The following is a 25,118-nucleotide window of genomic DNA, read 5'->3' as shown; positions in this document are numbered from 1 at the left end:
TGGACATGATTTGGAAAGTCACACACCTGTCTACGTATAAGGTCTGACAGTTGACAGTGCATGTCAGAGCATAAACAAAGCATGAAGTCAAAGGAATTGTCTGGAGACCTCAGAGACAGGACTGTCTCAAGGGACAAATCTGGGGAAGGGTACAGAAACATTTCTGCAGCTTTGAAGGTCCCAATGAGCACAGTGACCTTGATCATCCGTAAATGGAAGAAGTTTGGATCCACCAGGACTCTTCCTAAAGCTGGCCACCTATCTAAACTGAGCGATCGAGGGAGAAGGGTCTTAGTCAGGGAGGTGACCAAGAACCCAATGGTCATTCTGTCAACACTCCAGCACTCCTCTCTGGAGAGAGACGAATCTTCCAGAAGGACAAACATCTCTGCAGCAATCCACCAATTAGGTCTGTATGGTAGAGTGGCCAGACGGAAGCCACTCCTTAGTAAAAGGCACGTGGCAGCCCACCTGGAGTTTGCAAAAAGGTACCTGAAGGACTCTCAGACCATGAAAAACCAGGCACCATCCCTACAGTGAAGCATGGTGGTGGCAACATCATGCTGTGGGGATATTTTTCAGCAGCAGGAACTGGGAGACTAGTCAGGATTAAGGGAAAGATGAATGCAGCAATGTACAGAAACATCCAGGATGAAAACCTGCTCCAGAACGCTCTTGACCTCAGACTGGGGTGATGTTTCAGGACAATGACCCTAAGCATCAAAGGAGTGGCTTCAGGAAAACTCTGTGAATGTCCTTGAGTGACCCAGCCAGAGCTCAGACCTGAATCCAATTGAATATCTCTGGAGAGATCTGAAAATGGCTGTGCACCAGCGCTCCACATCCAACCTGATGGAGCTTGAGAGGTGCTGCAAAGAGGAATGAACAAAACTGCCCAAAGATAGGTGCACCAAGCTTGTGGCATCATATTCAAGAAGACCTGAGGCTATAATTGCTGCCAAAGGTGCATCAACAAAGTACTGAGCAAAGGGTGTTAATACTTATGTACATGTGATTTGCAAAAAAAAAACCAACTTTGTTCAATGTTGTCATTATGGGGTTTTGTGAGTAGAGTTTTGAGGGAAAAATTTATTTACTCCATTTTGGAGTAAATAAATTGTGCTGTAAATATTTTCTGGATGAACTGTAGCTCCTTCCTTGCTTCCAGACAACAATAACAACACCACAATGATCATTCAGCATCAGAAGGTAGATACATAATCTGTGTGTACACATAATAAATGTGTTTTTGAACTACAACAATATCTTTTAATGTAATTTTATTAATGTCATTATGACGTCATTTATACCAGATTATGACAAATGACAAGGTGACTGGAATAAGATTTGGATCACCTCTCAACCCCTGTTCATTGCAGTCCTAGAAAATGTGTGTGGGTTTGTTTTTTGACTATATTTTTAATCACCTTTGACCAATGTGTTCCACAGTTTAAATCTTCTTTAGACACTCACCCAAGCAATATTCACACCAAGACCGGTGAAATTCTGCACACCTGTTTCTGAGTTATTTTGCTTGATATGAGCGATTATAATACGCTGCACCACACTGGTGCAGAGTGGCATTATTATGAATATAAGTTTTCATATATGTGATATAACATGTGAGTCACTGTCAAGTCAGTTTTAAGTCTTGGCAATGCAAATCCCAAGTCAGCTTGCCTGGCTTTGCCTTATTGAGAAGGGCATCATGTGCATGATGAGGAACTCTGACCAACCTCTGTTATTTGATACTGCAAAACGTTCATGTTTTTAGTTTTGTCACATTTTTATTTTCCTCTCTGTGTCATCAGGATGATTCAGATGATTTCCAGCAGATCTCCAGAAAACTCCATAAACTGATCAATTTTACCAAAAGGAAACGAACAATTAAATTTTAGTGTTGATCCAGCTTGAATTTGTATTCTGGATAACATTAGCACAGCGTGATGGGAGATTTATTAACCTTTTGATTAATTACATATCAGCTAATCTTTATGAAATCTGTCAGTCATACAGGTTCTGTGATGGACAGTCAATGCCTGAAATTTTTATGCAGATCCATCTCTTTTACAGTGAACTACACATACAGACACTGGTGCAATTCATGAAGTTGAGGTATTGCATGAAAATTCAGTAAAGTATATCTTATATACTCAACAAAAATATAAATGCAACACTTGGTTTTGCTCCCATTTTTTATGAGATGAACTCAAAGAGCTAAAACTTTTTCCACATACACAATATCACCATTTCCCTCAAATATTGTTCACAAACCAGTCTAAATCTGTGGTAGTGAGCACTTTTCCTTTGCTGAGATAATCCATCCCACCTCACAGGTGTGCCATATCAAGATGCTGATTAGACACCATGATTAGTGCACAGGTGTGCCTTAGACTGTCCACAATAAAAGGCCACTCTGAAAGGTGCAGTTTTATCACACAGCACAATGCCACAGATGTCGCAAGATTTGAGGGAGCGTGCAATTGGCATGCTGACAGCAGGAATGTCAACCAGAGCTGTTGCTCGTGTATTGAATGTTCATTTCTCTACCATAAGCCGTCTCCAAAGGCGTTTCAGAGAATTTGGCAGTACATCCAACCAGCCTCACAACCGCAGACCACGTGTAACCACACCAGCCCAGGACCTCCACATCCAGCATGTTCACCTCCAAGATCGTCTGAGACCAGCCACTCGGACAGCTGCTGAAACAATCGGTTTGCATAACCAAAGAATTTCTGCACAAACTGTCAGATACCGTCTCAGGGAAGCTCATCTGCATGCTCGTCGTCCTCATCGGGGTCTCGACCTGACTCCAGTTTGTCATTGTAACCGACTTGAGTGGGCAAATGCTCACATTCGCTGGCATTTGGCACGTTGGAGAGGTGTTGTCTTCACGGATGAATCCCGGTTCACACTGTTCAGGGCAGATGGCAGACAGCGTGTGTGGCGTCGTGTGGGTGAGTGGTTTTCTGATGTCAGTGTTGTGGATCGAGTGGCCCATGGTGGCAGTGGGGTTATGGTATGGGCAGGCGTCTGTTATGGACGAAGAACACAGGTGCATTTTATTGATGGCATTTTGAATGCACAGAGATACTGTGACGAGATCCTGATGCCCATTGTTGTGCCATCCAAGAACATCACCTCATGTTGCAGCAGGATAATGCACGGCCCCATGTTGCAAGGATCTGTACACAATTCTTGGAAGCTGAAAATGTCCCAGTTCTTTCATGGCCGGCATACTCACCGGACATGTCACCCATTAAGCATGTTTGGGATGCTCTGGACCGGCGTATACGACAGTGTGTACCAGTTCCTGCCAATATCCAGCAACTTCGCACAGCCATTGAAGAGCAGTGGACCAACATTCCACAGGCCACAATTGACAACCTGATCAACTCTATGCGAAGGAGATGTGTTGCACTGCATGAGGCAAATGGTGGTCACACCAAATACTGACTGGTATCCCCCCCCAATAAAACAAAACTGCACCTTTCAGAGTGGCCTTTTATTGTGGGCAGTCTAAGGCACACCTGTGCACTAATCATGGTGTCTAATCAGCATCTTGATATGGCACACCTGTGAGGTGGGATGGATTATCTCAGCAAGGGAGAAGTGCTCACTATCACAGATTTAGACTGGTTTGTGAACAATATTTGAGGGAAATGGTGATATTGCGTATGTAGAAAAAGTTTTAGATCTTTGAGTTCAATGGGAGCAAAACCAAAAGTGTTGCGTTTATATTTTTGTTGAGTGTATATTAGATTCCAATTCTAAGGTAGAACTATGCTAGTATATACGGTAACGGCAAAATGGATCTGATCAAGTGGTCTCTGAACGCAATTGATACTATTTTTTCCACAAGGCACTTGGGAGCGGAGGACCCGACCTGTCCTGCCGGGACACATGTGGCGGGTTACGTGATGGACAGCTGCCGGAGGTGGCAAGTCATGTGCCTGTACACGTTGTCTGTGGAGTACGTTGAAGATGTTTACTTATTTGGAGTTGTGGTGACCGGGTTTCTGCTGTGTGGAGCGGCCACAGCACTGGTTTACCGGAAAATTAAGAAGGTGGAGGCGGCATTAATTGGCCCATCCAGGCTGCCCCACATGATTGATTCGATTGGAAGGGCAGTGTGAGCTCAGTCAGCGGGTGTCAACCGCACGCTGGAATCCATCTCGGGGAGAATGGCTGCACTGGAAAACCGCTTTGATCGTCTGTAAGACCACATCTCTCCTCTATTCAGATGTATTGGGAGCCACTCTGAAGTTTCAGACTGTGGAATCTGCCAGGCGTCTGTTAATCTGGATATCTATTTGGTTTCCAAACACCAGCTGTCCTTCAAGGCCGCTGGGATAAAATCCTCCCCCCGAAGAACACTCCTGATAGCCTCGCTCCTCGTCTTCCCCTGCCTCCCTCCCTTCCCAGTCCTGAGATGTTGACTGTGGGACCTTGAGACTCTGGTAGACTGATTCAGGACTGGGATCCCCCCCCAGGATGGACAGATAAGGCCTGATGGCGCCTCAAGGGCAGCCTTTCCGGGCTGTCTGTCTGGACACTGGACACATCCAAGTCTCGGCTGTTGTCTGTCGTCTGTTGTGTTTTTTTGTTTTTGTTATGACTGTTTTCTGTGCTATGGGTTTTTGCTCTCCAGTGGTGCTGCGGGAGTTCAACGCAGCAGCAATGGAGGTTTTTCTTTTCCCAATTCTTTCCTTGTGTGTGCTTTTATATGTGTTCATGTACCGGACCGGCTTATGTGTGTTGTTGTTTGTTAAGTGTGTCATGAGGCTGGTCAAGGTTTGCTCAGCCCTGCTCGTGACCTAGGGCAGGGATATACATCTGGAGCTGGTTCCCAGGCGCCAAAAAGGCAACCTCTGCTCCTAACTGGCAATTAGGATGGGTAAAATGCAGTAAACACATTTCATTGTGCAGGGAACATGTTCCTATGTGCATATGACAATAAGCTTCTTTTGAATCCTTTGAATCCTTGAATAACTAAATATCTAAAAGGGAGAGTAAAATAGGAGAGTAGAAAAGAGTAGAGTAGAGCCACTTAGGTTCCTGGTCTTGAGAACCAGGGATGGTAGGTTGAAAAGCTTTTTTATCCCATGGGAACGCTCCCTACCCACCCAAGCAGCTCAAGAAAAAGGTATATATAATATAATAAATAATAAGACATAAGATAGAAAAGACATCACAGGAGAAGATTGTAGTATAGGTAATTTAGTATGTAGACTAGTAGTAAAATTAAATATAGTTAGTAGGCTAAGCTATAAATCTGGTATTTTATTATAGAAACAGAAGCTATGAGTGTACTGGTATCTATCTAAAGTAACTCTGCTAGCATACTATAGGAAAATAAAAAGTATAATCATTATGATATCAAATGGAAACCTAAGAACTTAGGTACTATACGAGGTCTGTGAGAAAAGTAACGGACCTTATTATTTTTTTCAAAAACTATATGGATTTGAATCACGTGTGATTACATCAGACATGCTTGAACCCTCGTGGGCATGCAAGAGTTTTTTCACGCCTGTCGGTTACGTCATTCGTCTGTGGGCAGTCTTTGAGTGAGGAGTGGCCCACCCTCTCGTCGATTTTTTCATTGTTTAGGAATGGCTCAGAGACTGCTGCTTTGTTTGATCAAAATTTTTTCAAAACCTGTAAGGCATAACTGAGTGGACACCATTCGATAAATTCAGCTGGTTTTCGGTGAAAATTTTAACAGCTGATGAGAGATTTTGGAGTTTTACCGTCGCCCTAAGGACGGCCCACGGCACCTGACGGCGATCTGCGCTCCGAGGCGGCGTCGTCTCGCTGTTTCAAGCTGAAAATTTCCTAATTTCAGGCTCTGTGGACCCAAGACGTCGTGAGATAACAGAGAACTTTCAGAAGAATTCGGGATCAGGAGTTTATCCAGACATTCCACTGTTAAAGGAGATTTTGTAATGAAAGAACGTGCGGGCAGATTCGCCTGTCGGGCCGGACCCGACTGCAGGGGGTCGCCACAGGAAAAACACCTCCGTTGGAAACTTTAACGGACAAGTTGGAACATGCCCAAGCTGTTAAACAATTTCTCAGATACTCACTTGCTGAAAGCCATCAAAAGCCGCCTGAATTTTACAAATGGTTTTCAACACGGAGGTGTTTTTCATGTCGCGGCGCAAACGGATTTGCCACGTCATCACGGATCCGACTCGGCAAATTCGTCCGCACGTTCTTTCATTACAAAATCTCCTTTAACAATGGAATGTCCGGGTAAACTCCTGATGCCGGCTTCTTCTGAAACTTCTCTGTTCTGTGACGACGTCCTGGGTGAACAGAGCTTTAAATTAGGATGTTTTCAGCTCGAAACAGCCAGACGGACGCCACCTCCGACTGCGCCGCGCCGATCCGCTTTGTGGGCTGTGCTTAAAGCGAAAGAAACTCCACAATCTCTCATCAGCCGTTAAACTTTACACCGAAAACCAGCTGAATTTCTCGAATAGTGTCCACACAGATATCCCTCACCGTTCCTGAAAAAATTTGATAAAGCAACGCGCGCTGTCTCCCTGCAGCTTCTCAGACAAAGAGATTCCAACGGGAGGGGGAGTCCACACCTCACTCAAACCCTGCCCACAGGCGAATGACGTCACCGACAGGCATGACAAAACTCACGCCTGCGCACGAGGGTTCAAGCTTGTCTGACGTAAAAACATATGAATCAAATCCATTTATTTTTTGAAAAAAATAAAAAGGACCGCTTTTTTTAATCACAGACCTCGTATGTTGATATCTTTAAAAGAACACAAACTGATGAATCATTAAAAATCTACCATGTAAAATAAAATTGTAAATAACAAAAATAAGCTAGTTATAGTAGAAGAGCTAACATGATAAGCAAAAATGGTAATTAGTGTATAAAGTATAATAGCGTAGTTAAATCTACAGTAATGCTATTAACAAATACATATAAAATTAATGTGGACAAAAGTATGAATTAATGTGGGTTATCAAACACAAAAGAACCAACTATTTTGTAAGCTACAATGAACATTGCTACAGCCGGCCAGATAAGCTAACGTTAGCTGTTAGGTATAACTAATTGTACCCCACTCCTCCAATATTTACTTAAATATAATAATATTAAAAAAGGGGAGAACAAGAAAAAGTAAAGCATGTAGAAATGTATATGGAGACATGATATAAGTACATATATTTGCAGAAAAGAGAAGAATGGCGGCTGTTTTAATCACCAAACCTGCAGCTGCCAGTGTAACACATTATGCTGTTCCTTCTTCTCCTCATATTACCAACACGATACTTTAGCCTCGGTGGAGGTATAGCATGCACCTTCATGTCCTGTTATCTGTTTCTATGATTATGTCTAAGTGCATCCATGCAACCCTGCTATATCTGGCAGCACGGTGGATTAGTGGTTAGCACTGTTGCCTCACAGCAAGAAGGTCATGGGTTTGATTCTCGCCTGTCGCCTTTCTGTGTGGAGTTTGCATGTTCTCCCCGTGTTTGTGTTGATTCCCTCTGGGTGCTCCAGTTTCCTCCCACATCCAGAGACATGCAGGTTAGGTGAGTCGGAAACTTTAGAATTGTCCAGGTCTCCCTTGCAAAAGAGGTCTCGATCTCAATGGGACTAACCTGGTTAAATAAAAGTTAAATAAAAATGTGCTGATGCATATCATGTGCTTCTGTATACGTGCAGCTTCTTACCACCGCCACCCAGCCGAGAGCGGGGACGCTCTCACTGACCGCCGAAAGGTGGTTGAAGAAGCTGCTGCCACGGTTTCGTTCTCTGAAGTTCTGGATCTCCTGGATGTGATTTGAAATGGGCTTGAACAGGTCTTGCAGCGCTGTCTGCAAACAGAGGACGAATGAATTACGGAAAGCGCTGATGCAAGAGGATACAGAACGAGGATGCACGAGGCAGAGCGAGTGAGAGATTAATTAAATAGTTAAATGCAAAAACATGGCAGCATCTTGAACATACTGAATCCACGGTCTTGCATTGTTTTGCCTGTGCACAAGCTGATCTCTGTGCCCTAAAGTAGTCTACCGGATGGTAACTAATTTTATTAGCCGGAGCCCCTTGTTTTTCCATTAGAACTTCCAAATCTCAGCTAACTCCCCTTCTCTCTGTCCCTGTACACATTCCTCCTCTCATGAGGAGATCCTTCTGGCCTTGTAAGGAATACCGCTCCTCCACTGTTTACAGTTTACCTGTCACACACGCTCATACACAAGAACTGCAGTTTCACTGCGCAACTGCCTAAAACTGACTTACATTATTATTTTGACGTGATCGCTGTGGGAAGCGGTCACGATGTCGATGAGCTGTACCAAATTTGCTCCTTTATCCAAATGCAGAAACAATCTGTATTAAGTCTTTTCCTGGAAATGCTGTTTATTTAATCACATGCCAACTGCTTTGACATTAAAATCACTTTCTGTATGAATGATTTATACCTCATGTATCCTGCTGTCCAGTTAATGGTTTTGTCACAGTCTATTGGAGTGTAAAAGTACACTTTAAAAAAATTAAATGTTTTATTATTATGTCCACCAAAGATGTAATAAAATCATCTGCGTTTATTTATTTGTCTGTCTGTTCGCAAGATGACGTCAAAACTACAGCACGGATTTTGACGACATTTTCACCACAGATACTAGATATTAGACCAAGGAAGACGCCATTAAATTTTGGAGGTGATCCAAATTTTGATCTGGATTCTGGCTCAAGTTTCACTTTATATAGGCTTTGAAGGATTACTGTTAGCAGCATTATGTCAAAACTATTGCATGGATTTTGACAAAATTTTCAACACAGATACATATTAGGCCATGGAAGACTCTTAAATTTTGGAGGTGATCCGGATCAAGTTTCACTTTATATAGTCTACAAAAGATTACTGTTTAGTAGCATTACGTCAAAACTACTGCACAGATTTTGACAAAATTTTCAACACAGATGCATATTAGGCCATGGAAGACTTTTAATTTTTGGAGGTGATCCGGATCCAGAATCTGGCTCAAGTTTTACTTTATATAGGCTTTGAAGGATTAGTTCAAAACTACTTCATGGATTCTCACCAAATTTGCATCACAGATAGATATTAGGCCATGGAAGACTCCACTGAATTTTGGAAGTGATCCAGATCTGGATCCAGATTCTGGATCGTTGTCCCTTTGAAGGATTACTTCAAAACTACTTCATGGATTCTCACCAAATTTGCACCTCAGATAGATATTAGGCCATGGAAGACTCCACTGAATTTTGGAAGTGATCCAGATCTGGATCCAGATTCTGGATCGTTGTCCCTTTGAAGGATTACTTCAAAACTACTTCATGGATTCTCACCAAATTTGCACCACAGATAGATATTAGGCCATGCAAGACTCCACTGAATTTTGGAAGTGATCCAGATCTGGATCCAGATTCTGGATCGTTGTCCCTTTGAAGGATTACTTCAAAACTACTTCATGGATTCTCACCAAATTTGCACCACAGATAGATATTAGGCCATGCAAGACTCCACTGAATTTTGGAAGTGATCCAGATCTGGATCCAGATTCTGGATCGTTGTCCCTTTGAAGGATTACTTCAAAACTACTTCATGGATTCTCACCAAATTTGCACCACAGATAGATATTAGGCCATGGAAGACTCCACTGAATTTTGGAAGTGATCCAGATCTGGATCCAGATTCTGGATCGTTGTCCCTTTGAAGGATTACTTCAAAACTACTTCATGGATTCTCACCAAATTTGCACCTCAGATAGATATTAGGCCATGGAAGACTCCACTGAATTTTGGAAGTGATCCAGATCTGGATCCAGATTCTGGATCGTTGTCCCTTTGAAGGATTACTTCAAAACTACTTCATGGATTCTCACCAAATTTGCACCTCAGATAGATATTAGGCCATGGAAGACTCCACTGAATTTTGGAAGTGATCCAGATCTGGATCCAGATTCTGGATCGTTGTCCCTTTGAAGGATTACTTCAAAACTACTTCATGGATTCTCACCAAATTTGCACCACAGATAGATATTAGGCCATGGAAGACTCCACTGAATTTTGGAGGTGATCCGGATTGGCGGACGTCAGAAATCTCTGTTTGCTTTTGTTTACTTAATGTTGTTATGTCAGCATGGTTCCTTACAAGGAAAACACAATATGATAATTTCTTAAAATTTGCATTTCATATTTAAACAACCACATTTTGGGGAACCGTTGACATAACAACATTATGTAAATATAGCATTTAATTTCTTAGAGTGTATATACTTACTAAGGAATAATAAAACCAGAGCTTGGACTTTTTATTTTTTATACAAATTCTTCCTCCGATTAGATGCACATGATCTCCATATGCTGAGGTAAATATTCCTTCCTCTGCTCCACTGGCTGCTTTTATTCTCTTTGAATCCCACTAATGTCTACCTGGAAGCAGCTCTGAGGTGGAATCTGTTCAAAACAGACGTTAGGTCACAGCAATGCGATTCGTTTGCTGAATGTATAGGAAGGATGTGAGATACAGGAACAATAAATCAGTGTATATTTTACGTTTGTCTCATCTCCATTCTCATTGCTGCATGGTAGAGAGACTCTGATTTATTATCACCAACAGCCGACTGAGTGGTGTGGAGGTTAACTTGTTGGGAGGAATGCGAGAGCTCATAACCTAATGGATGGATTATGATCATTTTTGTGAAGATATGGCAACTGTCAAAATTGTCACTGTGTTTTCTCAATAATTAGATTTAATAATGTTTTGCCTTTTTACTGTATCACCCAGAATCATAACTGAACTTCATTTCTGTAGCGCTTTTCCATCTGATGCAGATGCTTTACGTGAACTGTAATTCCAACAGTTATGGCAATGGAAGGGTAAGTCCCCCAAATATTGCCATTTCATTTTTTATAATTCATTCTTGCAATATTGTTATGTCTTAAAAAGGTTTAACAAGCTCTCTGTCTCTTCGTCTGTCCAAACGTAGCCCACCATGTGACCTGTAATAACAGGAAAAGTGATTCCATTGCAGTTTTTTAATTTGGCTGAAAAACCACCACGTGGAAGCATAAAAACTTTCATGCAATATTTGAGTTTTTCCCAACATATGCGTTTTCAATTTGCTACTTCAAAGTCTGCAATTTTAAGTGTAATGGAAACTTGCCTAATGATGCCACACACACACACACACACACACACACACACACACACACACACACACACACACACACACACACACACACACACACACACACACACACACACACACGTCAGTGCTCAGCTGCACAACAGGAGCAACTTGTGGATTAAGAAGGACCTTACAGTAGAAGAGCTTGGACCAGATAGTGAATGTAAGATATTCAAGGGTGATTCTTTAACTACGGGCACTATTGGCCTTGTAAATGTAATTTCCACCACACCATTGCCTTACAATATAAAGCGCCTTGGGGCAACTGTTTGTTGTGATTTGGCGCTATATCCCATTAAAAAAAAAGGGTTAAATTAACATGCAGCTCTGTTACTGTGGATCCACTTAATTTAACACTATTTTGAATAAGACTATGTGCACTTGTTGCAAACCTTAGAATGTGAGAAAGAGCTGCTGGAGAGTAACATTTCTGTTTCAAGTTAAATTCATTTAAAAAGTGTAATGTTACAAGAGTAAAACGAATTTCATCATTTCTTACGTTAAAACAGCTATATGTATATGTATGTCAGTTACATTTTTTCATCCTGCAGTGACAAAACAGGTAGGATTGTGCATTTTTAAAATCCGACTCTCTTCTCAGATCCAGAGTTTTCAGTGCAAAATTTTAATCAGCTGGGTTTGTTTTCTGCTGTCAACATGTGAATGCACCGTATGGTGACTTGTGCTTTGTAAAACTTGAGGAAATTGAACAGCCAGTTCAAATGTCTTCCGGAATTTGATGTAAAACTCACTGAGTTAAGTTCACAGACCGCATGAAAAATTGGCTGAACACAAAATAAGTTCCGTCAAATGGATTCAGAGACTGAAATAAAAATTTCATCAGCAAAGCTATCACCTCCCACCTATCCCGGATTCCACAGAACTCTGAGGGTGCGATTAAAGCTGCCTTAAGAAGAGACAGCTGCTGTTACTACTACTACTATCATGTGCAAAAATACATAGGTAGGAAAAAGAATAGAAAAGCATGACACCAACCTTTTAACGAACTTGCAGAAGAACAAACTCTCCCCTTAACTACCATGGCTACTATAGTATTCAATAGCCTATGTCACTCCCTGTATGTCAAAGCATGTGTGTGTCATGTTTGGCTCAACTCTGAGGTACTGTTTGGACAGGAGAGGGACAGACACACACACACACACACACACACACACACACACACACACACACACACACACACACACACACACACACACACACACACACACACACACACACACACACACACTTGTCTCTTAGTATATAGACACATGTGGTGGGAGAGAGAATATTTGGAATGGCCATTTCAAGTAACTGGTTAAACATACACTTATGGTTACTATTACACACTAATAAAGTCACATATCACCTTTCTAATAGTCACATTATCTTTGATCTTGGGTGACCTTGAGAGGTCAAACTCAAGGTCATAACAGTTCATCGCAGAGAGTTTGGAGCCCACTTGAATTAGACACAGTGGAAAGGTTGTTTGTTAATCAAAGAATTACACACACAATTAATTTACATGTACGTTTTCATCATGTGACTTTTTTTAAAACTTGAATGCAGTGCGTATTGGGGGATTATACTAATATATTAATGGCTGATTTGCATGGATGAGTTCATGCAAATGTTCATCTTAATGTCACAAAATAAAACACTTGAAAATAATGGTAATAATAATGGACTCATTTTTACTGTCATTCAGTAAAAAACATCACACAATGAGAGACAATACCTTTAAAAGATCAGCTAATTAGCTACGTTCCTGTGTGATTAACTGTGGAAACAGTTTCCAAAAATACATGTTTCTGTGACTTTACAAGTGCCTTTTTTGGTGACAGATGTAGGAGCTCTTTTTATGGAGAAAGTCAGCAAAATGATCACAAATGTTAGCTCATGATATCTGATGAGTAATGACTAAGTTTAGGGCCCTGTCACACCTTGACCATTTAGCCAGCGTATGCCAACCATATTAAAAATACTGGCATATGTCTAATAAATTATGCAGCTCTCAGTCACACCTTGACGATTTAGCCAGCATATGCTGACAGCCCCGTTTCCACCAAGTGGTTTGGGTTGGTATTGCACGATCTAGTGCAGGTCAGAACGGTCAAGTCTGGCTTAGTTTGCATCTCTACCGCAGGCAGAACCCTTTTGTTTGGCAGATGGAACACTTAAATATTTACAAGCACGTTATCAAGCACGCAAACGCTGTCGCACAGTTAAGACAAAACAGAGCAATTTAACATTATTTTATTTTGTTTTGGTGGATAATGGGAGCTGTGATTAAAAACTGCCATGAATGACTGAAGCACCGTGACTCTTTAAAAGCGCCGGTGTCATGGTCTGATCAGCCCCCCACCCCCACCCCCCCGTCTGGCCGTGACACCAGCATCCTCAGGCTGAGAAACACAGCTGGAGCAGAAAAACCACAGAGGGACTTGCTTTAAAATGCAAAGTTTTTTCAGCCACAACAAGGAATTAAAGTATTTTCAGACATCATTTTCCAAAATCAGGATGCTTTATAAGTTTTCTTCAGGCTGTGATGATGACTGAAACAATCGGGTAAGATTAAGACTTTATATTTACTCCATGTGTGAATGGTTTTAATATTTGAAAAAGTCTGTTCGTATGAGGACTGCAGCTTTCAGCCAATCAATGGACAGCATTAATGGACGTATTTCGACTTATGAGTAAATTACAAGAAACTTGTGTCAACAATCGCATAACTTACCTACAACTTATCGCCCGTGTATGCAAGACGTATGAGTCATATGCTGGCATACGAGGTCTCTTAGATAATAAACCGACCCTTTTATTTTATTTTTTTAACTATATGGATTTGAATGACATGCGATTACACCAATCATGCTTGAACCCTCGTGCGCATGCGTGAGTTTTTTCACGCGTGTCGGTGACGTCATTTCCCTGTGGGCAGGCCTTGAGTGAGATGTGGTCCCGCCCTCTCGGCTGAATTCCTTTGTTTCACACGCTGCTCGAGACGGCGCGCGTTGCTTTATCAAAATTTTTTCTGGACCTGTGAGGAATATCCGAGTGGACACTATTCGAGAAATTAAGATGGTTTTCTGTGAAAAGTTTAACGGCTGATGAGAGATTATGGGGTGTTTCTGTCGGTGTAAGGACTTCCCACGGAGCGGGACGTCGCGCAGCACTCCCAGGCGACGTTGTCTGGCTGTTTCGAGCTAAAATCATCCTAATTTAAGGTTCTGTTGACCCAGGACGTAGTGAGAGAACAGAGAAGATTCAGAAGAGGCCGGCATGAGGAGTTTATGTGGACATTCCACTGTTAAAGGTCATTTTGTAATGAAAGAACGTGCGCGCAAATTCGCCGAGTCGTTTCCGTGACGACGACGCAAATCTGTGTGCGCCGCGACCAGAAAAACACCTCCGTGTTGAAGACCATTTGTAAAATTCAGGCGGCTTTTGATGGCTTTCAACAAGTGAGTAACTGAGAAATTGTTTAACAGCTTGGGCATGTTCCAACTTGCCCGTTAAGATTTCCAACGGAGGTGTTTTTCCTGCCGCGACCCCCCGCGGTCGGGTCCGGTCCGACATGCGACTCTGCCCGCACGTTCTTTCATTACAAAATGACCGTTAACAATGGAATGTCCGAATAAACTCCTCATGCCGACTTCTTCTGAAAGTTCTCTGTTCTCTGACGACTTACTGCGTCAACAGAGCCTGAAATGTGGAAGTTTTCAACTTGAAACGGCGAGACGCTGCCGCCTCGAAGCGCAGATCGCCGTCAGGCGCCGTGGACCGTCCTTAAAGCGACACTACCAGACCAAAATCTCTCATCAGCCGTTAAAATTTTTACCGAAAACCAGCTGAATTTATTGAATGGTGTCCACTCAGTTGTGCCTTACAGTTTTGAAAAAATTTTTATCAAACAAAGCAACAGTCTCTGAGCCATTCCTAAACAATGAAAAAAATCGACGAGCGTGTGGACGACTCCTCACTCAAAGACTGCCCACAGGTGAATGACGTAACCGACAGGCGTGAAAAAACTCTTGCATGCCCACGAGGGTTCAAGCATGTCTGATGTAATCACACGTGATTCAAATCCATATGTTTTTTTAAAAAATAATAAGGTCGGATACTTTTCTAATAGACCTCGTACGTCGAAAATATTGTGCTGCCCAAAATTTTTTGAGATACTCGAGATACGTACAACTTACCCATAAATTATTAGATGTGTGACAGCATATGCCAACGCTTTTAATACGGTCGGCATACGCTGGCTAAAACGTCAAGGTGTGACAGGGGTGTTAACCTGCAACATCTCTGTATCATATCTGATACGAATGCGGGATCAAACATCAAAGGCAGAGGAGCAAGAAAACAGCTGGAAGGAGATTTTTCAAACGTGAAAATCCAGAGCCACCAAGAAAGGCATCACACTCTTCAAGTTAGCGGGCCAACTCCAGGTCACATGAGATCTGTTTTTCTCCCTCCCTGTCTCTCTTTCGCTCATTGTCTTGCATGCACACACACACACACACACACACACACACACACACACACACACACACACACACACACACACACACACACACACACTCTGGCAACAGACTCAAATATAGAACATGCCCATAAAAAGTCAGGAAGCACAACAGGGCTGCAGCAAGGAAAGAACGTCAGAGGTTTTTTAGTTACACGTGAGTCTCTGCAAGTAAAATATCTGCGTTTAATCATTTTATTAAAACACAAAGATTAATTTGTGACTACGTGACATTCATTTCTGCCATGAGGATTTGACGAAACGTGTTAAATGCTTTTAAAATCACTGCTTTTGTTTAGAAAATGGACTCTGACCATGTTGACACTGTTCTGCCCTGCAGCTCGTATTCAATCTATCTTTCCCCGTAAAAGCCTCCCTCATTCCTTGTTTGCATTTCAGACAATTGCTAAACACGCTTTTCACTGCCTCTCAGCCAACAACCTGACAGACAGTGTGTAACCACTTCCTAGTGAATCAGAAGGCCAATGGGATGATATCATATTGGCTCTGCCAGCCCCCTTCTGGCTATACGTGAACACGCTGGGAATGTGTTGCATTAGCGTTTTCCTCGTCAAAGAGCGGCGTAATCCCTCTGTGAACAGAGCTGTCAAGAGAGAAGGGGAGGTCACAGACAAACTCCAAATTAGAAAGTCTTTCTCTGGCTCCTTTGAGTAAACATTTGATCGAACCGATGAAAAGTCGTGAGAGTTGCACTGTGGATCCGCTGTTGTAGCTAAAAGTTGCGTGCAACTTAGGAACAATTTGAACTTTTATGCATGAACCATGTTGCACAGTTACCACTAGAGCAATCAGAAAGCGAAAACAACAAAAATGGGACACCAGCGAGTGATAAGATAGCTGACACCAATGTCTGCAGCTAAAAATAAAACAATAAGTGCAGTAACATTTACATCAACATTAAGGAATTTAAGACCTTTTCACAATCCTGCAGAAAGACTCACAGAAAGAAGCAAATGACATGAGGAACGAATGACCCAGCTCAGCATTTTCCTCATCCTTGTGATCCGTTTATCATTACCCAAGGCCATCAAATATGGCCATCGGGTAGTGCATAGGCTTTGCGTCCGTCCGTCCGTCCGTGCTCAGCATACGTCCAGTCCTATTACTGCCAGAGTTTTAAAATTCACAGGGAACATTCTTGGGATACAGACCTCGGACAAGTTCAAAGATGGCTAATCTTGACCTATTTTAAGAGGATAAAAAGTCGCATTCTGTTTCAATCTGTTCAGTTTTGTTTTTGAGTGGCAGGAGTGACAGCCAATCAGAGTAGAGCTGCGCCGTGACGTCACTGGCTGGTCTTTTCAAAAGGCCTAGTTCAAAAATAATGAAGCCAAAGTGTGACATAACCATCAAAATTTAATAGTGGTCTTTTTTTGTGAAATGTTATCATTTTAGGTATGGTTATATATCAGAGTTTCAATATTTCTATTGGTCTCGGTTCAGTCATTGCTAGAAATTATCAGTGCATATATACTATAATGTGCTAGAGCGTAACGATTGCGACAACAGAATCTTCTTTAGTCTGCAGAAGCCTGAAACAAAGAAATGCTGTCCATTAGTTCCAGGTATTATTGAACAAGTAATATAATTATTCTATTGAAGCAGAGTAGGAGATATAGCTAAGGTTTTGACACAAATAAATCAAGGACTTATTCTCAGCGTTACACTTGCGACAGTTTTACCTTGCTTTAGAAACATGATGTTTTTTCTAGGAAATGACATTTCTACCTTTACAAAAATGTATTATTGTGTGTTAGCATGAAGCACAAACAAACAAACTGACAAAATACAAGGTTATTTCTTTAATATTCAACTTTAAATGATAATGCTAAATATCAATGTCATACAAAATTGATGAAAAAAGTGCTATTTTTGGGGTAAATTACATGCATATCTCTGGAATCGTGAGGAATTTTTCCATGAAATTTTCAGTACCTGTCAAAGAGACTATAGACAACTCACAGATAAATCTGGATGGTGCTAAATAAAATAATGGCTTGTTCATGACAAATGCAATGCAAATCAGCAGTTAGGCTTCAGTATTTTTGAACTAGGCCAAAACTGCTTCGTTTTTTTTGTGTTTATATGCATGTTTCTCTTATATAATGTAAAAGCTACAGAGAAATAAGCACTTCTAAAACTGAAATGCTGTTTTTGGAACCCAAGAACACTTTTGAATTTATTTACTAGACATTTCGCAGACGTTAGCATGGTGATGTCGCTGGTAGCTAGCAAAACTCTTTCATTTTAGAGCTTTTGTTTTTGCTCCCATTTTTCATGAGCTGAACTCAAAGTGTTGCATTTATATTTTTGTTCAGTGTATAGTATGTAAAAGCTAGCAAGAAATAAACACTTCTAAAACTGAAATGTTCTTTTTGGAACATGATAACACCTCTAGAGTCTTTTACAAGACACACGCTAACTTCCGCTAACTCAAAGCTAACTTCCTATGGAGTTAAATTTGTCTCATTAATACCTGCAAATGCACAGAGTGTGATCTACAAATATTCCTTGATTTGCACAACATGAACGAATGATCATTTGAACATGTACAAATTGTACGTAAGACAGTAGCATCTTAATAATTAATTAAACAACTGCAAATTATAAAGAACACAATGTTCATACGTCCGAGGACATTTTAGCATTGCGTTGTATTTTTGATGATGTTTTCACCTCATCAACATTTTGGAGAAGGTCAAATTGAGCAAGAGAGGAGCAAAAATGCACATCATCATCTGAGATGGGTGCAGTTGCCAAAGTGTTGGTGGCCTTGTGACCAAAGGATCCTCGGTTCGATTCCCCATCAGACAGGCAACTTGCTAAAATGTCCTTGCCAAGGTCCTTAATCGCCAAGCTGCTCCTCGTATGCAGTTGAGCACCTTGTATAGCAGCACCCTGACATCAGTGTGTATTAATGAGTAAATGTGAGGAATCGTGAAGTGCTTTGAGCGTCTGCACAGAAATGCAGTATGCTTGCTGGTTAGTACCACAGAAGTAGAAAAATTATGTCATATGCGTCATATTTGACCCCTTTAGCGCCCGCCCCCAAATGAGACTGCGCTGCCCTATAGTCCTCGCTCCCCTGACAGCCAAAAAGACACTCAGGCCAGAGTCCGGGTTGTTGGCAGACTGGTCAGGGCGTCCGCCTCCCATGCTGGAGGTCGTGAGTTTGCGCCCAAGGTGAGCGAGAGAGTACAGCCGCTACACTGATCATATATAGCCAGATTTAATGATAACTGAGAAGTGTTGAGAATGACAGCAGCAGAAAACACGAGCCATCTTCACGTGTTGTACCTGTGCAGGTTCCTGATGCGTGGCAGCCATTTTGAGGAAAGTTCTCTGCGTCTGCAGGGCATCGATCACCATCTCCGCCTGTCAAATGCACAGACTCAAAATCATACATCTCATGGCTGTAATCCAAAAATCAACAGACTGTATTTCATGCAACACCCAAAGAATCTCTGAAAGAACTGTTTGCAGATTGTGAACATTTTTTGTTTACTTTTGGACATTTAGTTGGTGAATCTGTCTTAAATATAAAGTAAAAAACATCAGCACACACACACAAACAGAGTTTAGACAAGCCAGCAAAGTCCTGTTTAAGAGGAAGCCCTCCAGATGCAGGATGAGGGAACCACCGGGAAGATGTTGTCCATAAAAGGAGATTTCCAAACTAAAAGAAAGTCCTTCTGGCTTTCGCACACGCACACACAGACAGACACTCCTCTACCTTCTCATTCTGTGATGTGCTGAGAAAGAGATACAGAGAGATCTCCTTTGGAGGTACACAGGGAGATTTTTGTTCATTACATTTAGTTTTTTTTCCCCCTGGTCTTCTTCACAGTCTTGGTTGGTTCATATGAACTCCAAAGACGTAATAGTTTTATAATATCAGATTGTTCCATGATGCATGTTAAAAAATGGCCAATGCACATCCAAAATGTCCTTGTAACTATCTGATCTTAACCTAACTGCATACCACAAAATGGCCGACGCACATTCAAAATGTCCTTGTATTTGACACAACCATCTGATCTTTGTATAGCTGTCGAATTGATAAAACCGAAGTATTCGCATCTATTTGGATGGCATTATGGAACACTGATTTGTTGCGTGACACGCAGACATACACTATAAAAATTTTTTATATACTGCACTGAACGCAACATGAACATGACACCTGCCTATAACCGTCTACCTCGCTTCACTTTGCAGCCAATCACATAGCCACTGATTCACGACAGACTAAGGACCGCCCACACGGAGGCCGGCATAGACTCAGGAATAAAAGTTAGTGCAAGTAGAAAATCTAGGCTCTTTGTCCAGATGTTGCATGTGATCTGTTCGAAGACCCCAGTGCTGGTCAATGACTCTCTGTAATCAGTGACTACATTTACGTGCCGTTAATATTCGGGTTAAGGTCAACATTCCGGTTTCTGAATCATTAGGAATAACCCGTTTACATGCTTAAGCAGACAGAGGTACTCCTGTATACATGGTCACTGGTATCATTTGGAATATCCCCATCTAAACAGCAACACATGGACAACGTCCAGACACACAGAGAACATCATGATGCAAATATGCGTAATTTCCGTTTCTTTTTCCTCTTTCTACCATCAATAAAAGACATTATATTCATGTCTTTCACAATACTAATGAAGTATTCGGTTTCCTTCTCACTCCAAAAGTGTGGTGCTGTGCTACCACGTCTGGATTTGACCCATTTGTTTACCTCTGCTTCTGTGGTGTCCGGTGGGTTGCGCGTGCCGCATACAAGTAGTTGCCGTACTCAAAAGACCAAGATTCCTTGCGGATAGGACATGCGCAGAACACAAAATAATGTTCCTTTCTATGGAGATATCCCGATGCACGTTTATATGACCTGATATTCGGTTTAGAAAAGGAGTAACCCAGCTGTCATATTCGGGTTTTTAAAAACCGGAATATGAGCATATTCTGGTTTTTGCGGGTATTTACATGGCCGTGCACAACCAGGTTATTGCTAATATTATTTTTGAGATCACTCACCACATAAAAGAACCTAACAATAACATGGACCTTCCAGTCACACTTATTTAATTTAACCAGGTTAGTCCTGTTGAGATCGAGATCTCTTTTGCAAGGGAGACCTTGGCAATTATAAAGTTTCAAATCCACCTAACCTGCAGCAAACACACACAAACATAGGGAGAACATACAAACTCCACACAAAAAGACCATGGGTGGAATCAATCCCATGACCTTCTTCCTGTGAGGCAACAGTGATAACCGCCAAGCCACCGTGCTGCTCCAGTGATTGTTCTCCCACTGTCTGGGCCTATGTATATCTACGAGGGCCCTAAAGTAAGACAATCCACGTGTTTATAAAGCTCTATCCACAGAATTACAAGTTGGCAGAGCGCTACTGTTCTGGAATCTGTCTCTGCTCACTCGTAGGAGCCGCTCAGCTCATCGCCGCTCCTCTCTGTTCCAAGGAAACGAGATGTGACATGTGACTCACATCAGATGCGGTCCACAATTCATGCATTCTAATCAGGACCAGGTTGAGTTGCATTTTGTTGCCTCAGGTCTTGGATCTGTGTGCGACAGCGAACACGAGTGGTTTTGAGAGAACATCTCCGACATGCTTTTCCAAGAGTGCAAGAGGTCGGGAAATCTGAGGCACTGTTTGCCAGGCCAGGTCAGGAAGCATGTGTTGGTGCCTGCATTCAGTTCATGGATCTCTGCTTCTTCCATCTGAGTTATATTCACATTGTGCATTTGCTTCAAGAATACTGACTTTGGCAGTAAAGCCAATGCGCATACATATATACATATATATATATATACACATACATACACATATATATACACATACATATATATATATATATATATATTCCAACTTCCCCCCAGGAAGTGTTGGCCTAGACATGATATGTCAGAAAACAAATTTTTTTTCTTTTAAAATCAATCTATTAACAATTGTTCCAAGCAACAGTCCACAATTATATATATATATATATATATATATATATATATATATATATATATATATATATATGAGGTCTATTAGAAAAGAAACCGACAGTTTTATTTTTTTTAAAAAACTATATGGATTTGAATCACGTGTGAGTACATCAGCCAAGCTTGAACCCTCGTGCGCATGCGTGAGTTTTTTCACGCCTGTCGGTGACGTCATTCGCCTGTGAGCACGCCTTGTGGAAGGAGTGGTCCAGCCCCTGTTTTCCTGTGGCGGGCGAGCCGACGCGCCAATCCGTCCGCACGTCTTTCATTAAAAAAATCTCCTTTAACAGTGGAATGTCCGGATAAACTGCTGATTCCGACCTCTTCTGAAAGTTCTCTGTTCTCTCACGACGTCCTGGGTCAACAGAGGCTTAAATTTGGAGGTTTTCAGCTTGAAACAGGATGACGACGTCGCCTCGGAGCGCTGCGCGACGTCCCGCTCCGTGGGAAGTCCTTACAGCGATAGAAACAATCCAAAATCTCTCATCAGCAGTGGTGTCAAAAGTACACACATTTGTTACTTAAGTAGAAGTATAGATACTGCAGTTTAAAAACACTCTGGTAAAAGTTGAAGTATCAACTTGACCTCTTTACTCAAGTAAAAGTGAAAAAGTATGTGCTCCAAAACCTACTTAAAGTATAAAAGTATAAAGTAACCTTAAAAAAAAAAAAAAAAAGGTAGATGCCACTATATGAATTGAAAGCTTAATTTAAAAACTGATTTGTTCTACATGTGGCCCAAGACCCAAAACCCAAAATTACTCCCCAACACCACCTGCACGAAAATGTTTCAATTCTAGAAGCTCTGAAATGCAATCTGGGACTATTCCAGACAATAAACTGCAGTGAGTACAGCATCCATTTAGTGAAGGAAAACAAAAAAAAAACAAAAAAACATAGGATGCAGCAGTTTTCTAGTTTGGCAGAAAGTTCTGGAGTAAATCACTGAAGAAATTAACACATTGACAATATGGTTTGACCGAAACAAACTGTCATTAAACTTAAATAAAACAGGGATGAAATGGAGGTGTAAGAGTCACTAGGTGTTCACAGGAAACACTTATTTATTTCTGTATGTATGTATGTATGTTCATTGTTAGTTGCTTTTATATTTTATTTTCTGTTGTGTTTCTATTCAGATTCTTTTTGTCTCTGTCTCTGAAATTGTATATAATAATTATCATTAGATTATTAATATATAAACAAAAATAAATTTAAGAAATATTACAATTTGAAAATAAATGCACCCGAACTTTTAACATTGAAAATGCCATAGACATGCTAACGCGTTAGCGTCGCTCCTGTTTTTAAGTTATAAAATACATCTATCAACTGTTTCAGAAGACCATAACAGGTTGATTTAACATAGAAAAGGTAAATAATACTCACAGAAATATGCTCTTTAGGGTTTTAGCGGGGGAAAATTAAGCGAAAGAAAGAAAGAATAAACAAAACAATAGGTCGAAGCATTGCTTCAATCTGCGAACCACTGCTTCGATTGGTTCAAAATCCATTCCTTTATCTTCATTGATCCATGTTTCTGATATAGCAATTATGTTAAATATTTTTTTAAATTGACTTAAATATTCTTTAATGTTGTTAAAGTTTGCATACAGACTTCTGCTGTTGAAATGGATTATTGATAATTTGTTATCTGTTTTAATGATCCGATTAAACTGTTCATTTGTATAATAGCAACAACTGTCATTAATATTTGAGAAGAAATTATTGTCCGGGTCTATATCGTGCTCCAAGTCCAGTACATTGTGGTCTGTGTATTTAAATGTTCTCAGTTCTAGTTTTCCATGATCAGCAATCCTGTGAGTTATATCCTTCTTGTCTCCAGATGTAGATGATGTAGTAGATGAATAGGTTCCTCTGGTCTGTGTCATGGTGTTGTGATGTGTTTGTGTCCTCATACCTTATTGGTCGTATTTGTCCAGTTCCTCGATGTTCCTGATTACCATAACCTTCGCTTGTTCTGGTGTTCCATTCAGTTTGATGAATGTTTTGCAGTTGGATGTCCATGTCTGTTGAATTTTTCCCTGCTTTTTTAAGAGACGAGCTTTCCTGGCGATGTCTGCGTTTCTTTTGGTCAGATGTTCATTGATGAATACGTTTGTTCCTTTGAGTCTCTGTCCCTGTTTTAACAATGCCATTTTATGTTTTCTGTTGACAAACCTCATTATAACAGCTCGCTTGTCTCCATCCTCTCTCCTGGGCAGGGGGTGGCACGTTTCAATGTTATTACAGTCCATTTGAATACCTTTAGATTGCAGGAAGTCAGCCACCTGTTGTTCCACTGAGCTGGCCTCCTGCTCACTGGCCTCCCCTCCGCTGTCTTCTGACACCGCCCGTGCGTAGGATTGAGGTTTAATATGAATTCCTGTAATAAAAACGTTGTTCATCCTTGTGTACTGTTCCAACTCCGCAACACGGTTCTCCAGGTGCACCAGACGCTGGTCTTTCTCGGCATTCTGGATCCGGAGAGCCTTCACTTCTTCCACCAGCTCCATAATGGATTTCTGCTGCATTTTAACAACAGAGATTTCCTCAGACAAAAAGTCCAGGGACTTCTTGATATCGTCTCCCTCCTCCGCCGTCAGTGCCTTCTTCGGACCCATGGTCAGATAAATCCGCGCTGGCACCTCGGTAAAGCCACGCCGGTGGAACTGCGCTGGCACCTCGGGCCTCGGTGAAGCCGCGCCAGTGGAACTGCGCTGACGCCTCGGGCTTCCGGTGGATGTGCGCTGAGGCGTCAGCGCACATCCACCGGCGCTGAAGCCAAGAGTAACGAGGCTGTTTGTTTTAAAAATGTAAGGAATAGAAAGTACAGATACTTGTGTGAAAATGTAATAAGTAGAAGTCAGAAGTAGGCAGAAAAATAAGTAATGGAGTAAAGTATAGATACCTAAAAAGTGTACTTAAGTACAGTAACGAAGTATTTGTACTTCGTTACTTGACACCTCTGCTCATCAGCCATTAAAATTTTCATCGAAAACCAGCTGAATTTCTCGAATGGTGTCCACTCGGATGTGCCTCACAGTTTTTGAAAAAATTTTGATCAAGCACAGCGCCAGTCTTTCAGCAACTTCTCAGACAAAGGAATTCCGACGAGGGGGCTGGACCACTCCTTCCACAAGGCGTGCTCACAGGCGAATGACGTCAACGACAGGCGTGGAAAACTCACACATGCGCACGAGGGTTCAAGGTTGGCTGATGTAATCACATGTGATTCAAATCCATATGTTTTTTTTTTTTTAAATAATAAGGTCGGATACTTTTCTCACAGACCTCGTATATATATATATATATATATATATATATATATATAAACTTAAAACTTGTAATTGAATAAAAGACC

The 25,118-nt window shown here is 41.4% G+C and overlaps 1 protein-coding gene across 2 annotated transcripts in view; it reads right to left on the bottom strand.

Moving 5' to 3' along the window:
* cap2 (cyclase associated actin cytoskeleton regulatory protein 2) overlaps positions 1-25,118 on the bottom strand; it is a 60,541-nt gene that overhangs the window by 26,046 nt on the left and 9,377 nt on the right. For both annotated transcript variants that reach the window (XM_034160502.1, XM_034160501.1), the window contains 2 exons: positions 19,040-19,117; positions 7,708-7,851 (listed from right to left, as the gene is read on the bottom strand). In XM_034160502.1, the coding sequence (XP_034016393.1) occupies positions 7,708-7,851; positions 19,040-19,117 (222 nt within the window). The remainder of the gene's footprint in view (positions 1-7,707; positions 7,852-19,039; positions 19,118-25,118) is intronic.

Source organism: Thalassophryne amazonica, chromosome 20 (assembly GCF_902500255.1).
Source record: "Thalassophryne amazonica chromosome 20, fThaAma1.1, whole genome shotgun sequence".
Lineage (NCBI taxonomy): Eukaryota > Metazoa > Chordata > Actinopteri > Batrachoidiformes > Batrachoididae > Thalassophryne > Thalassophryne amazonica.
This window is presented reverse-complemented; position numbering and strand designations above follow the sequence as displayed.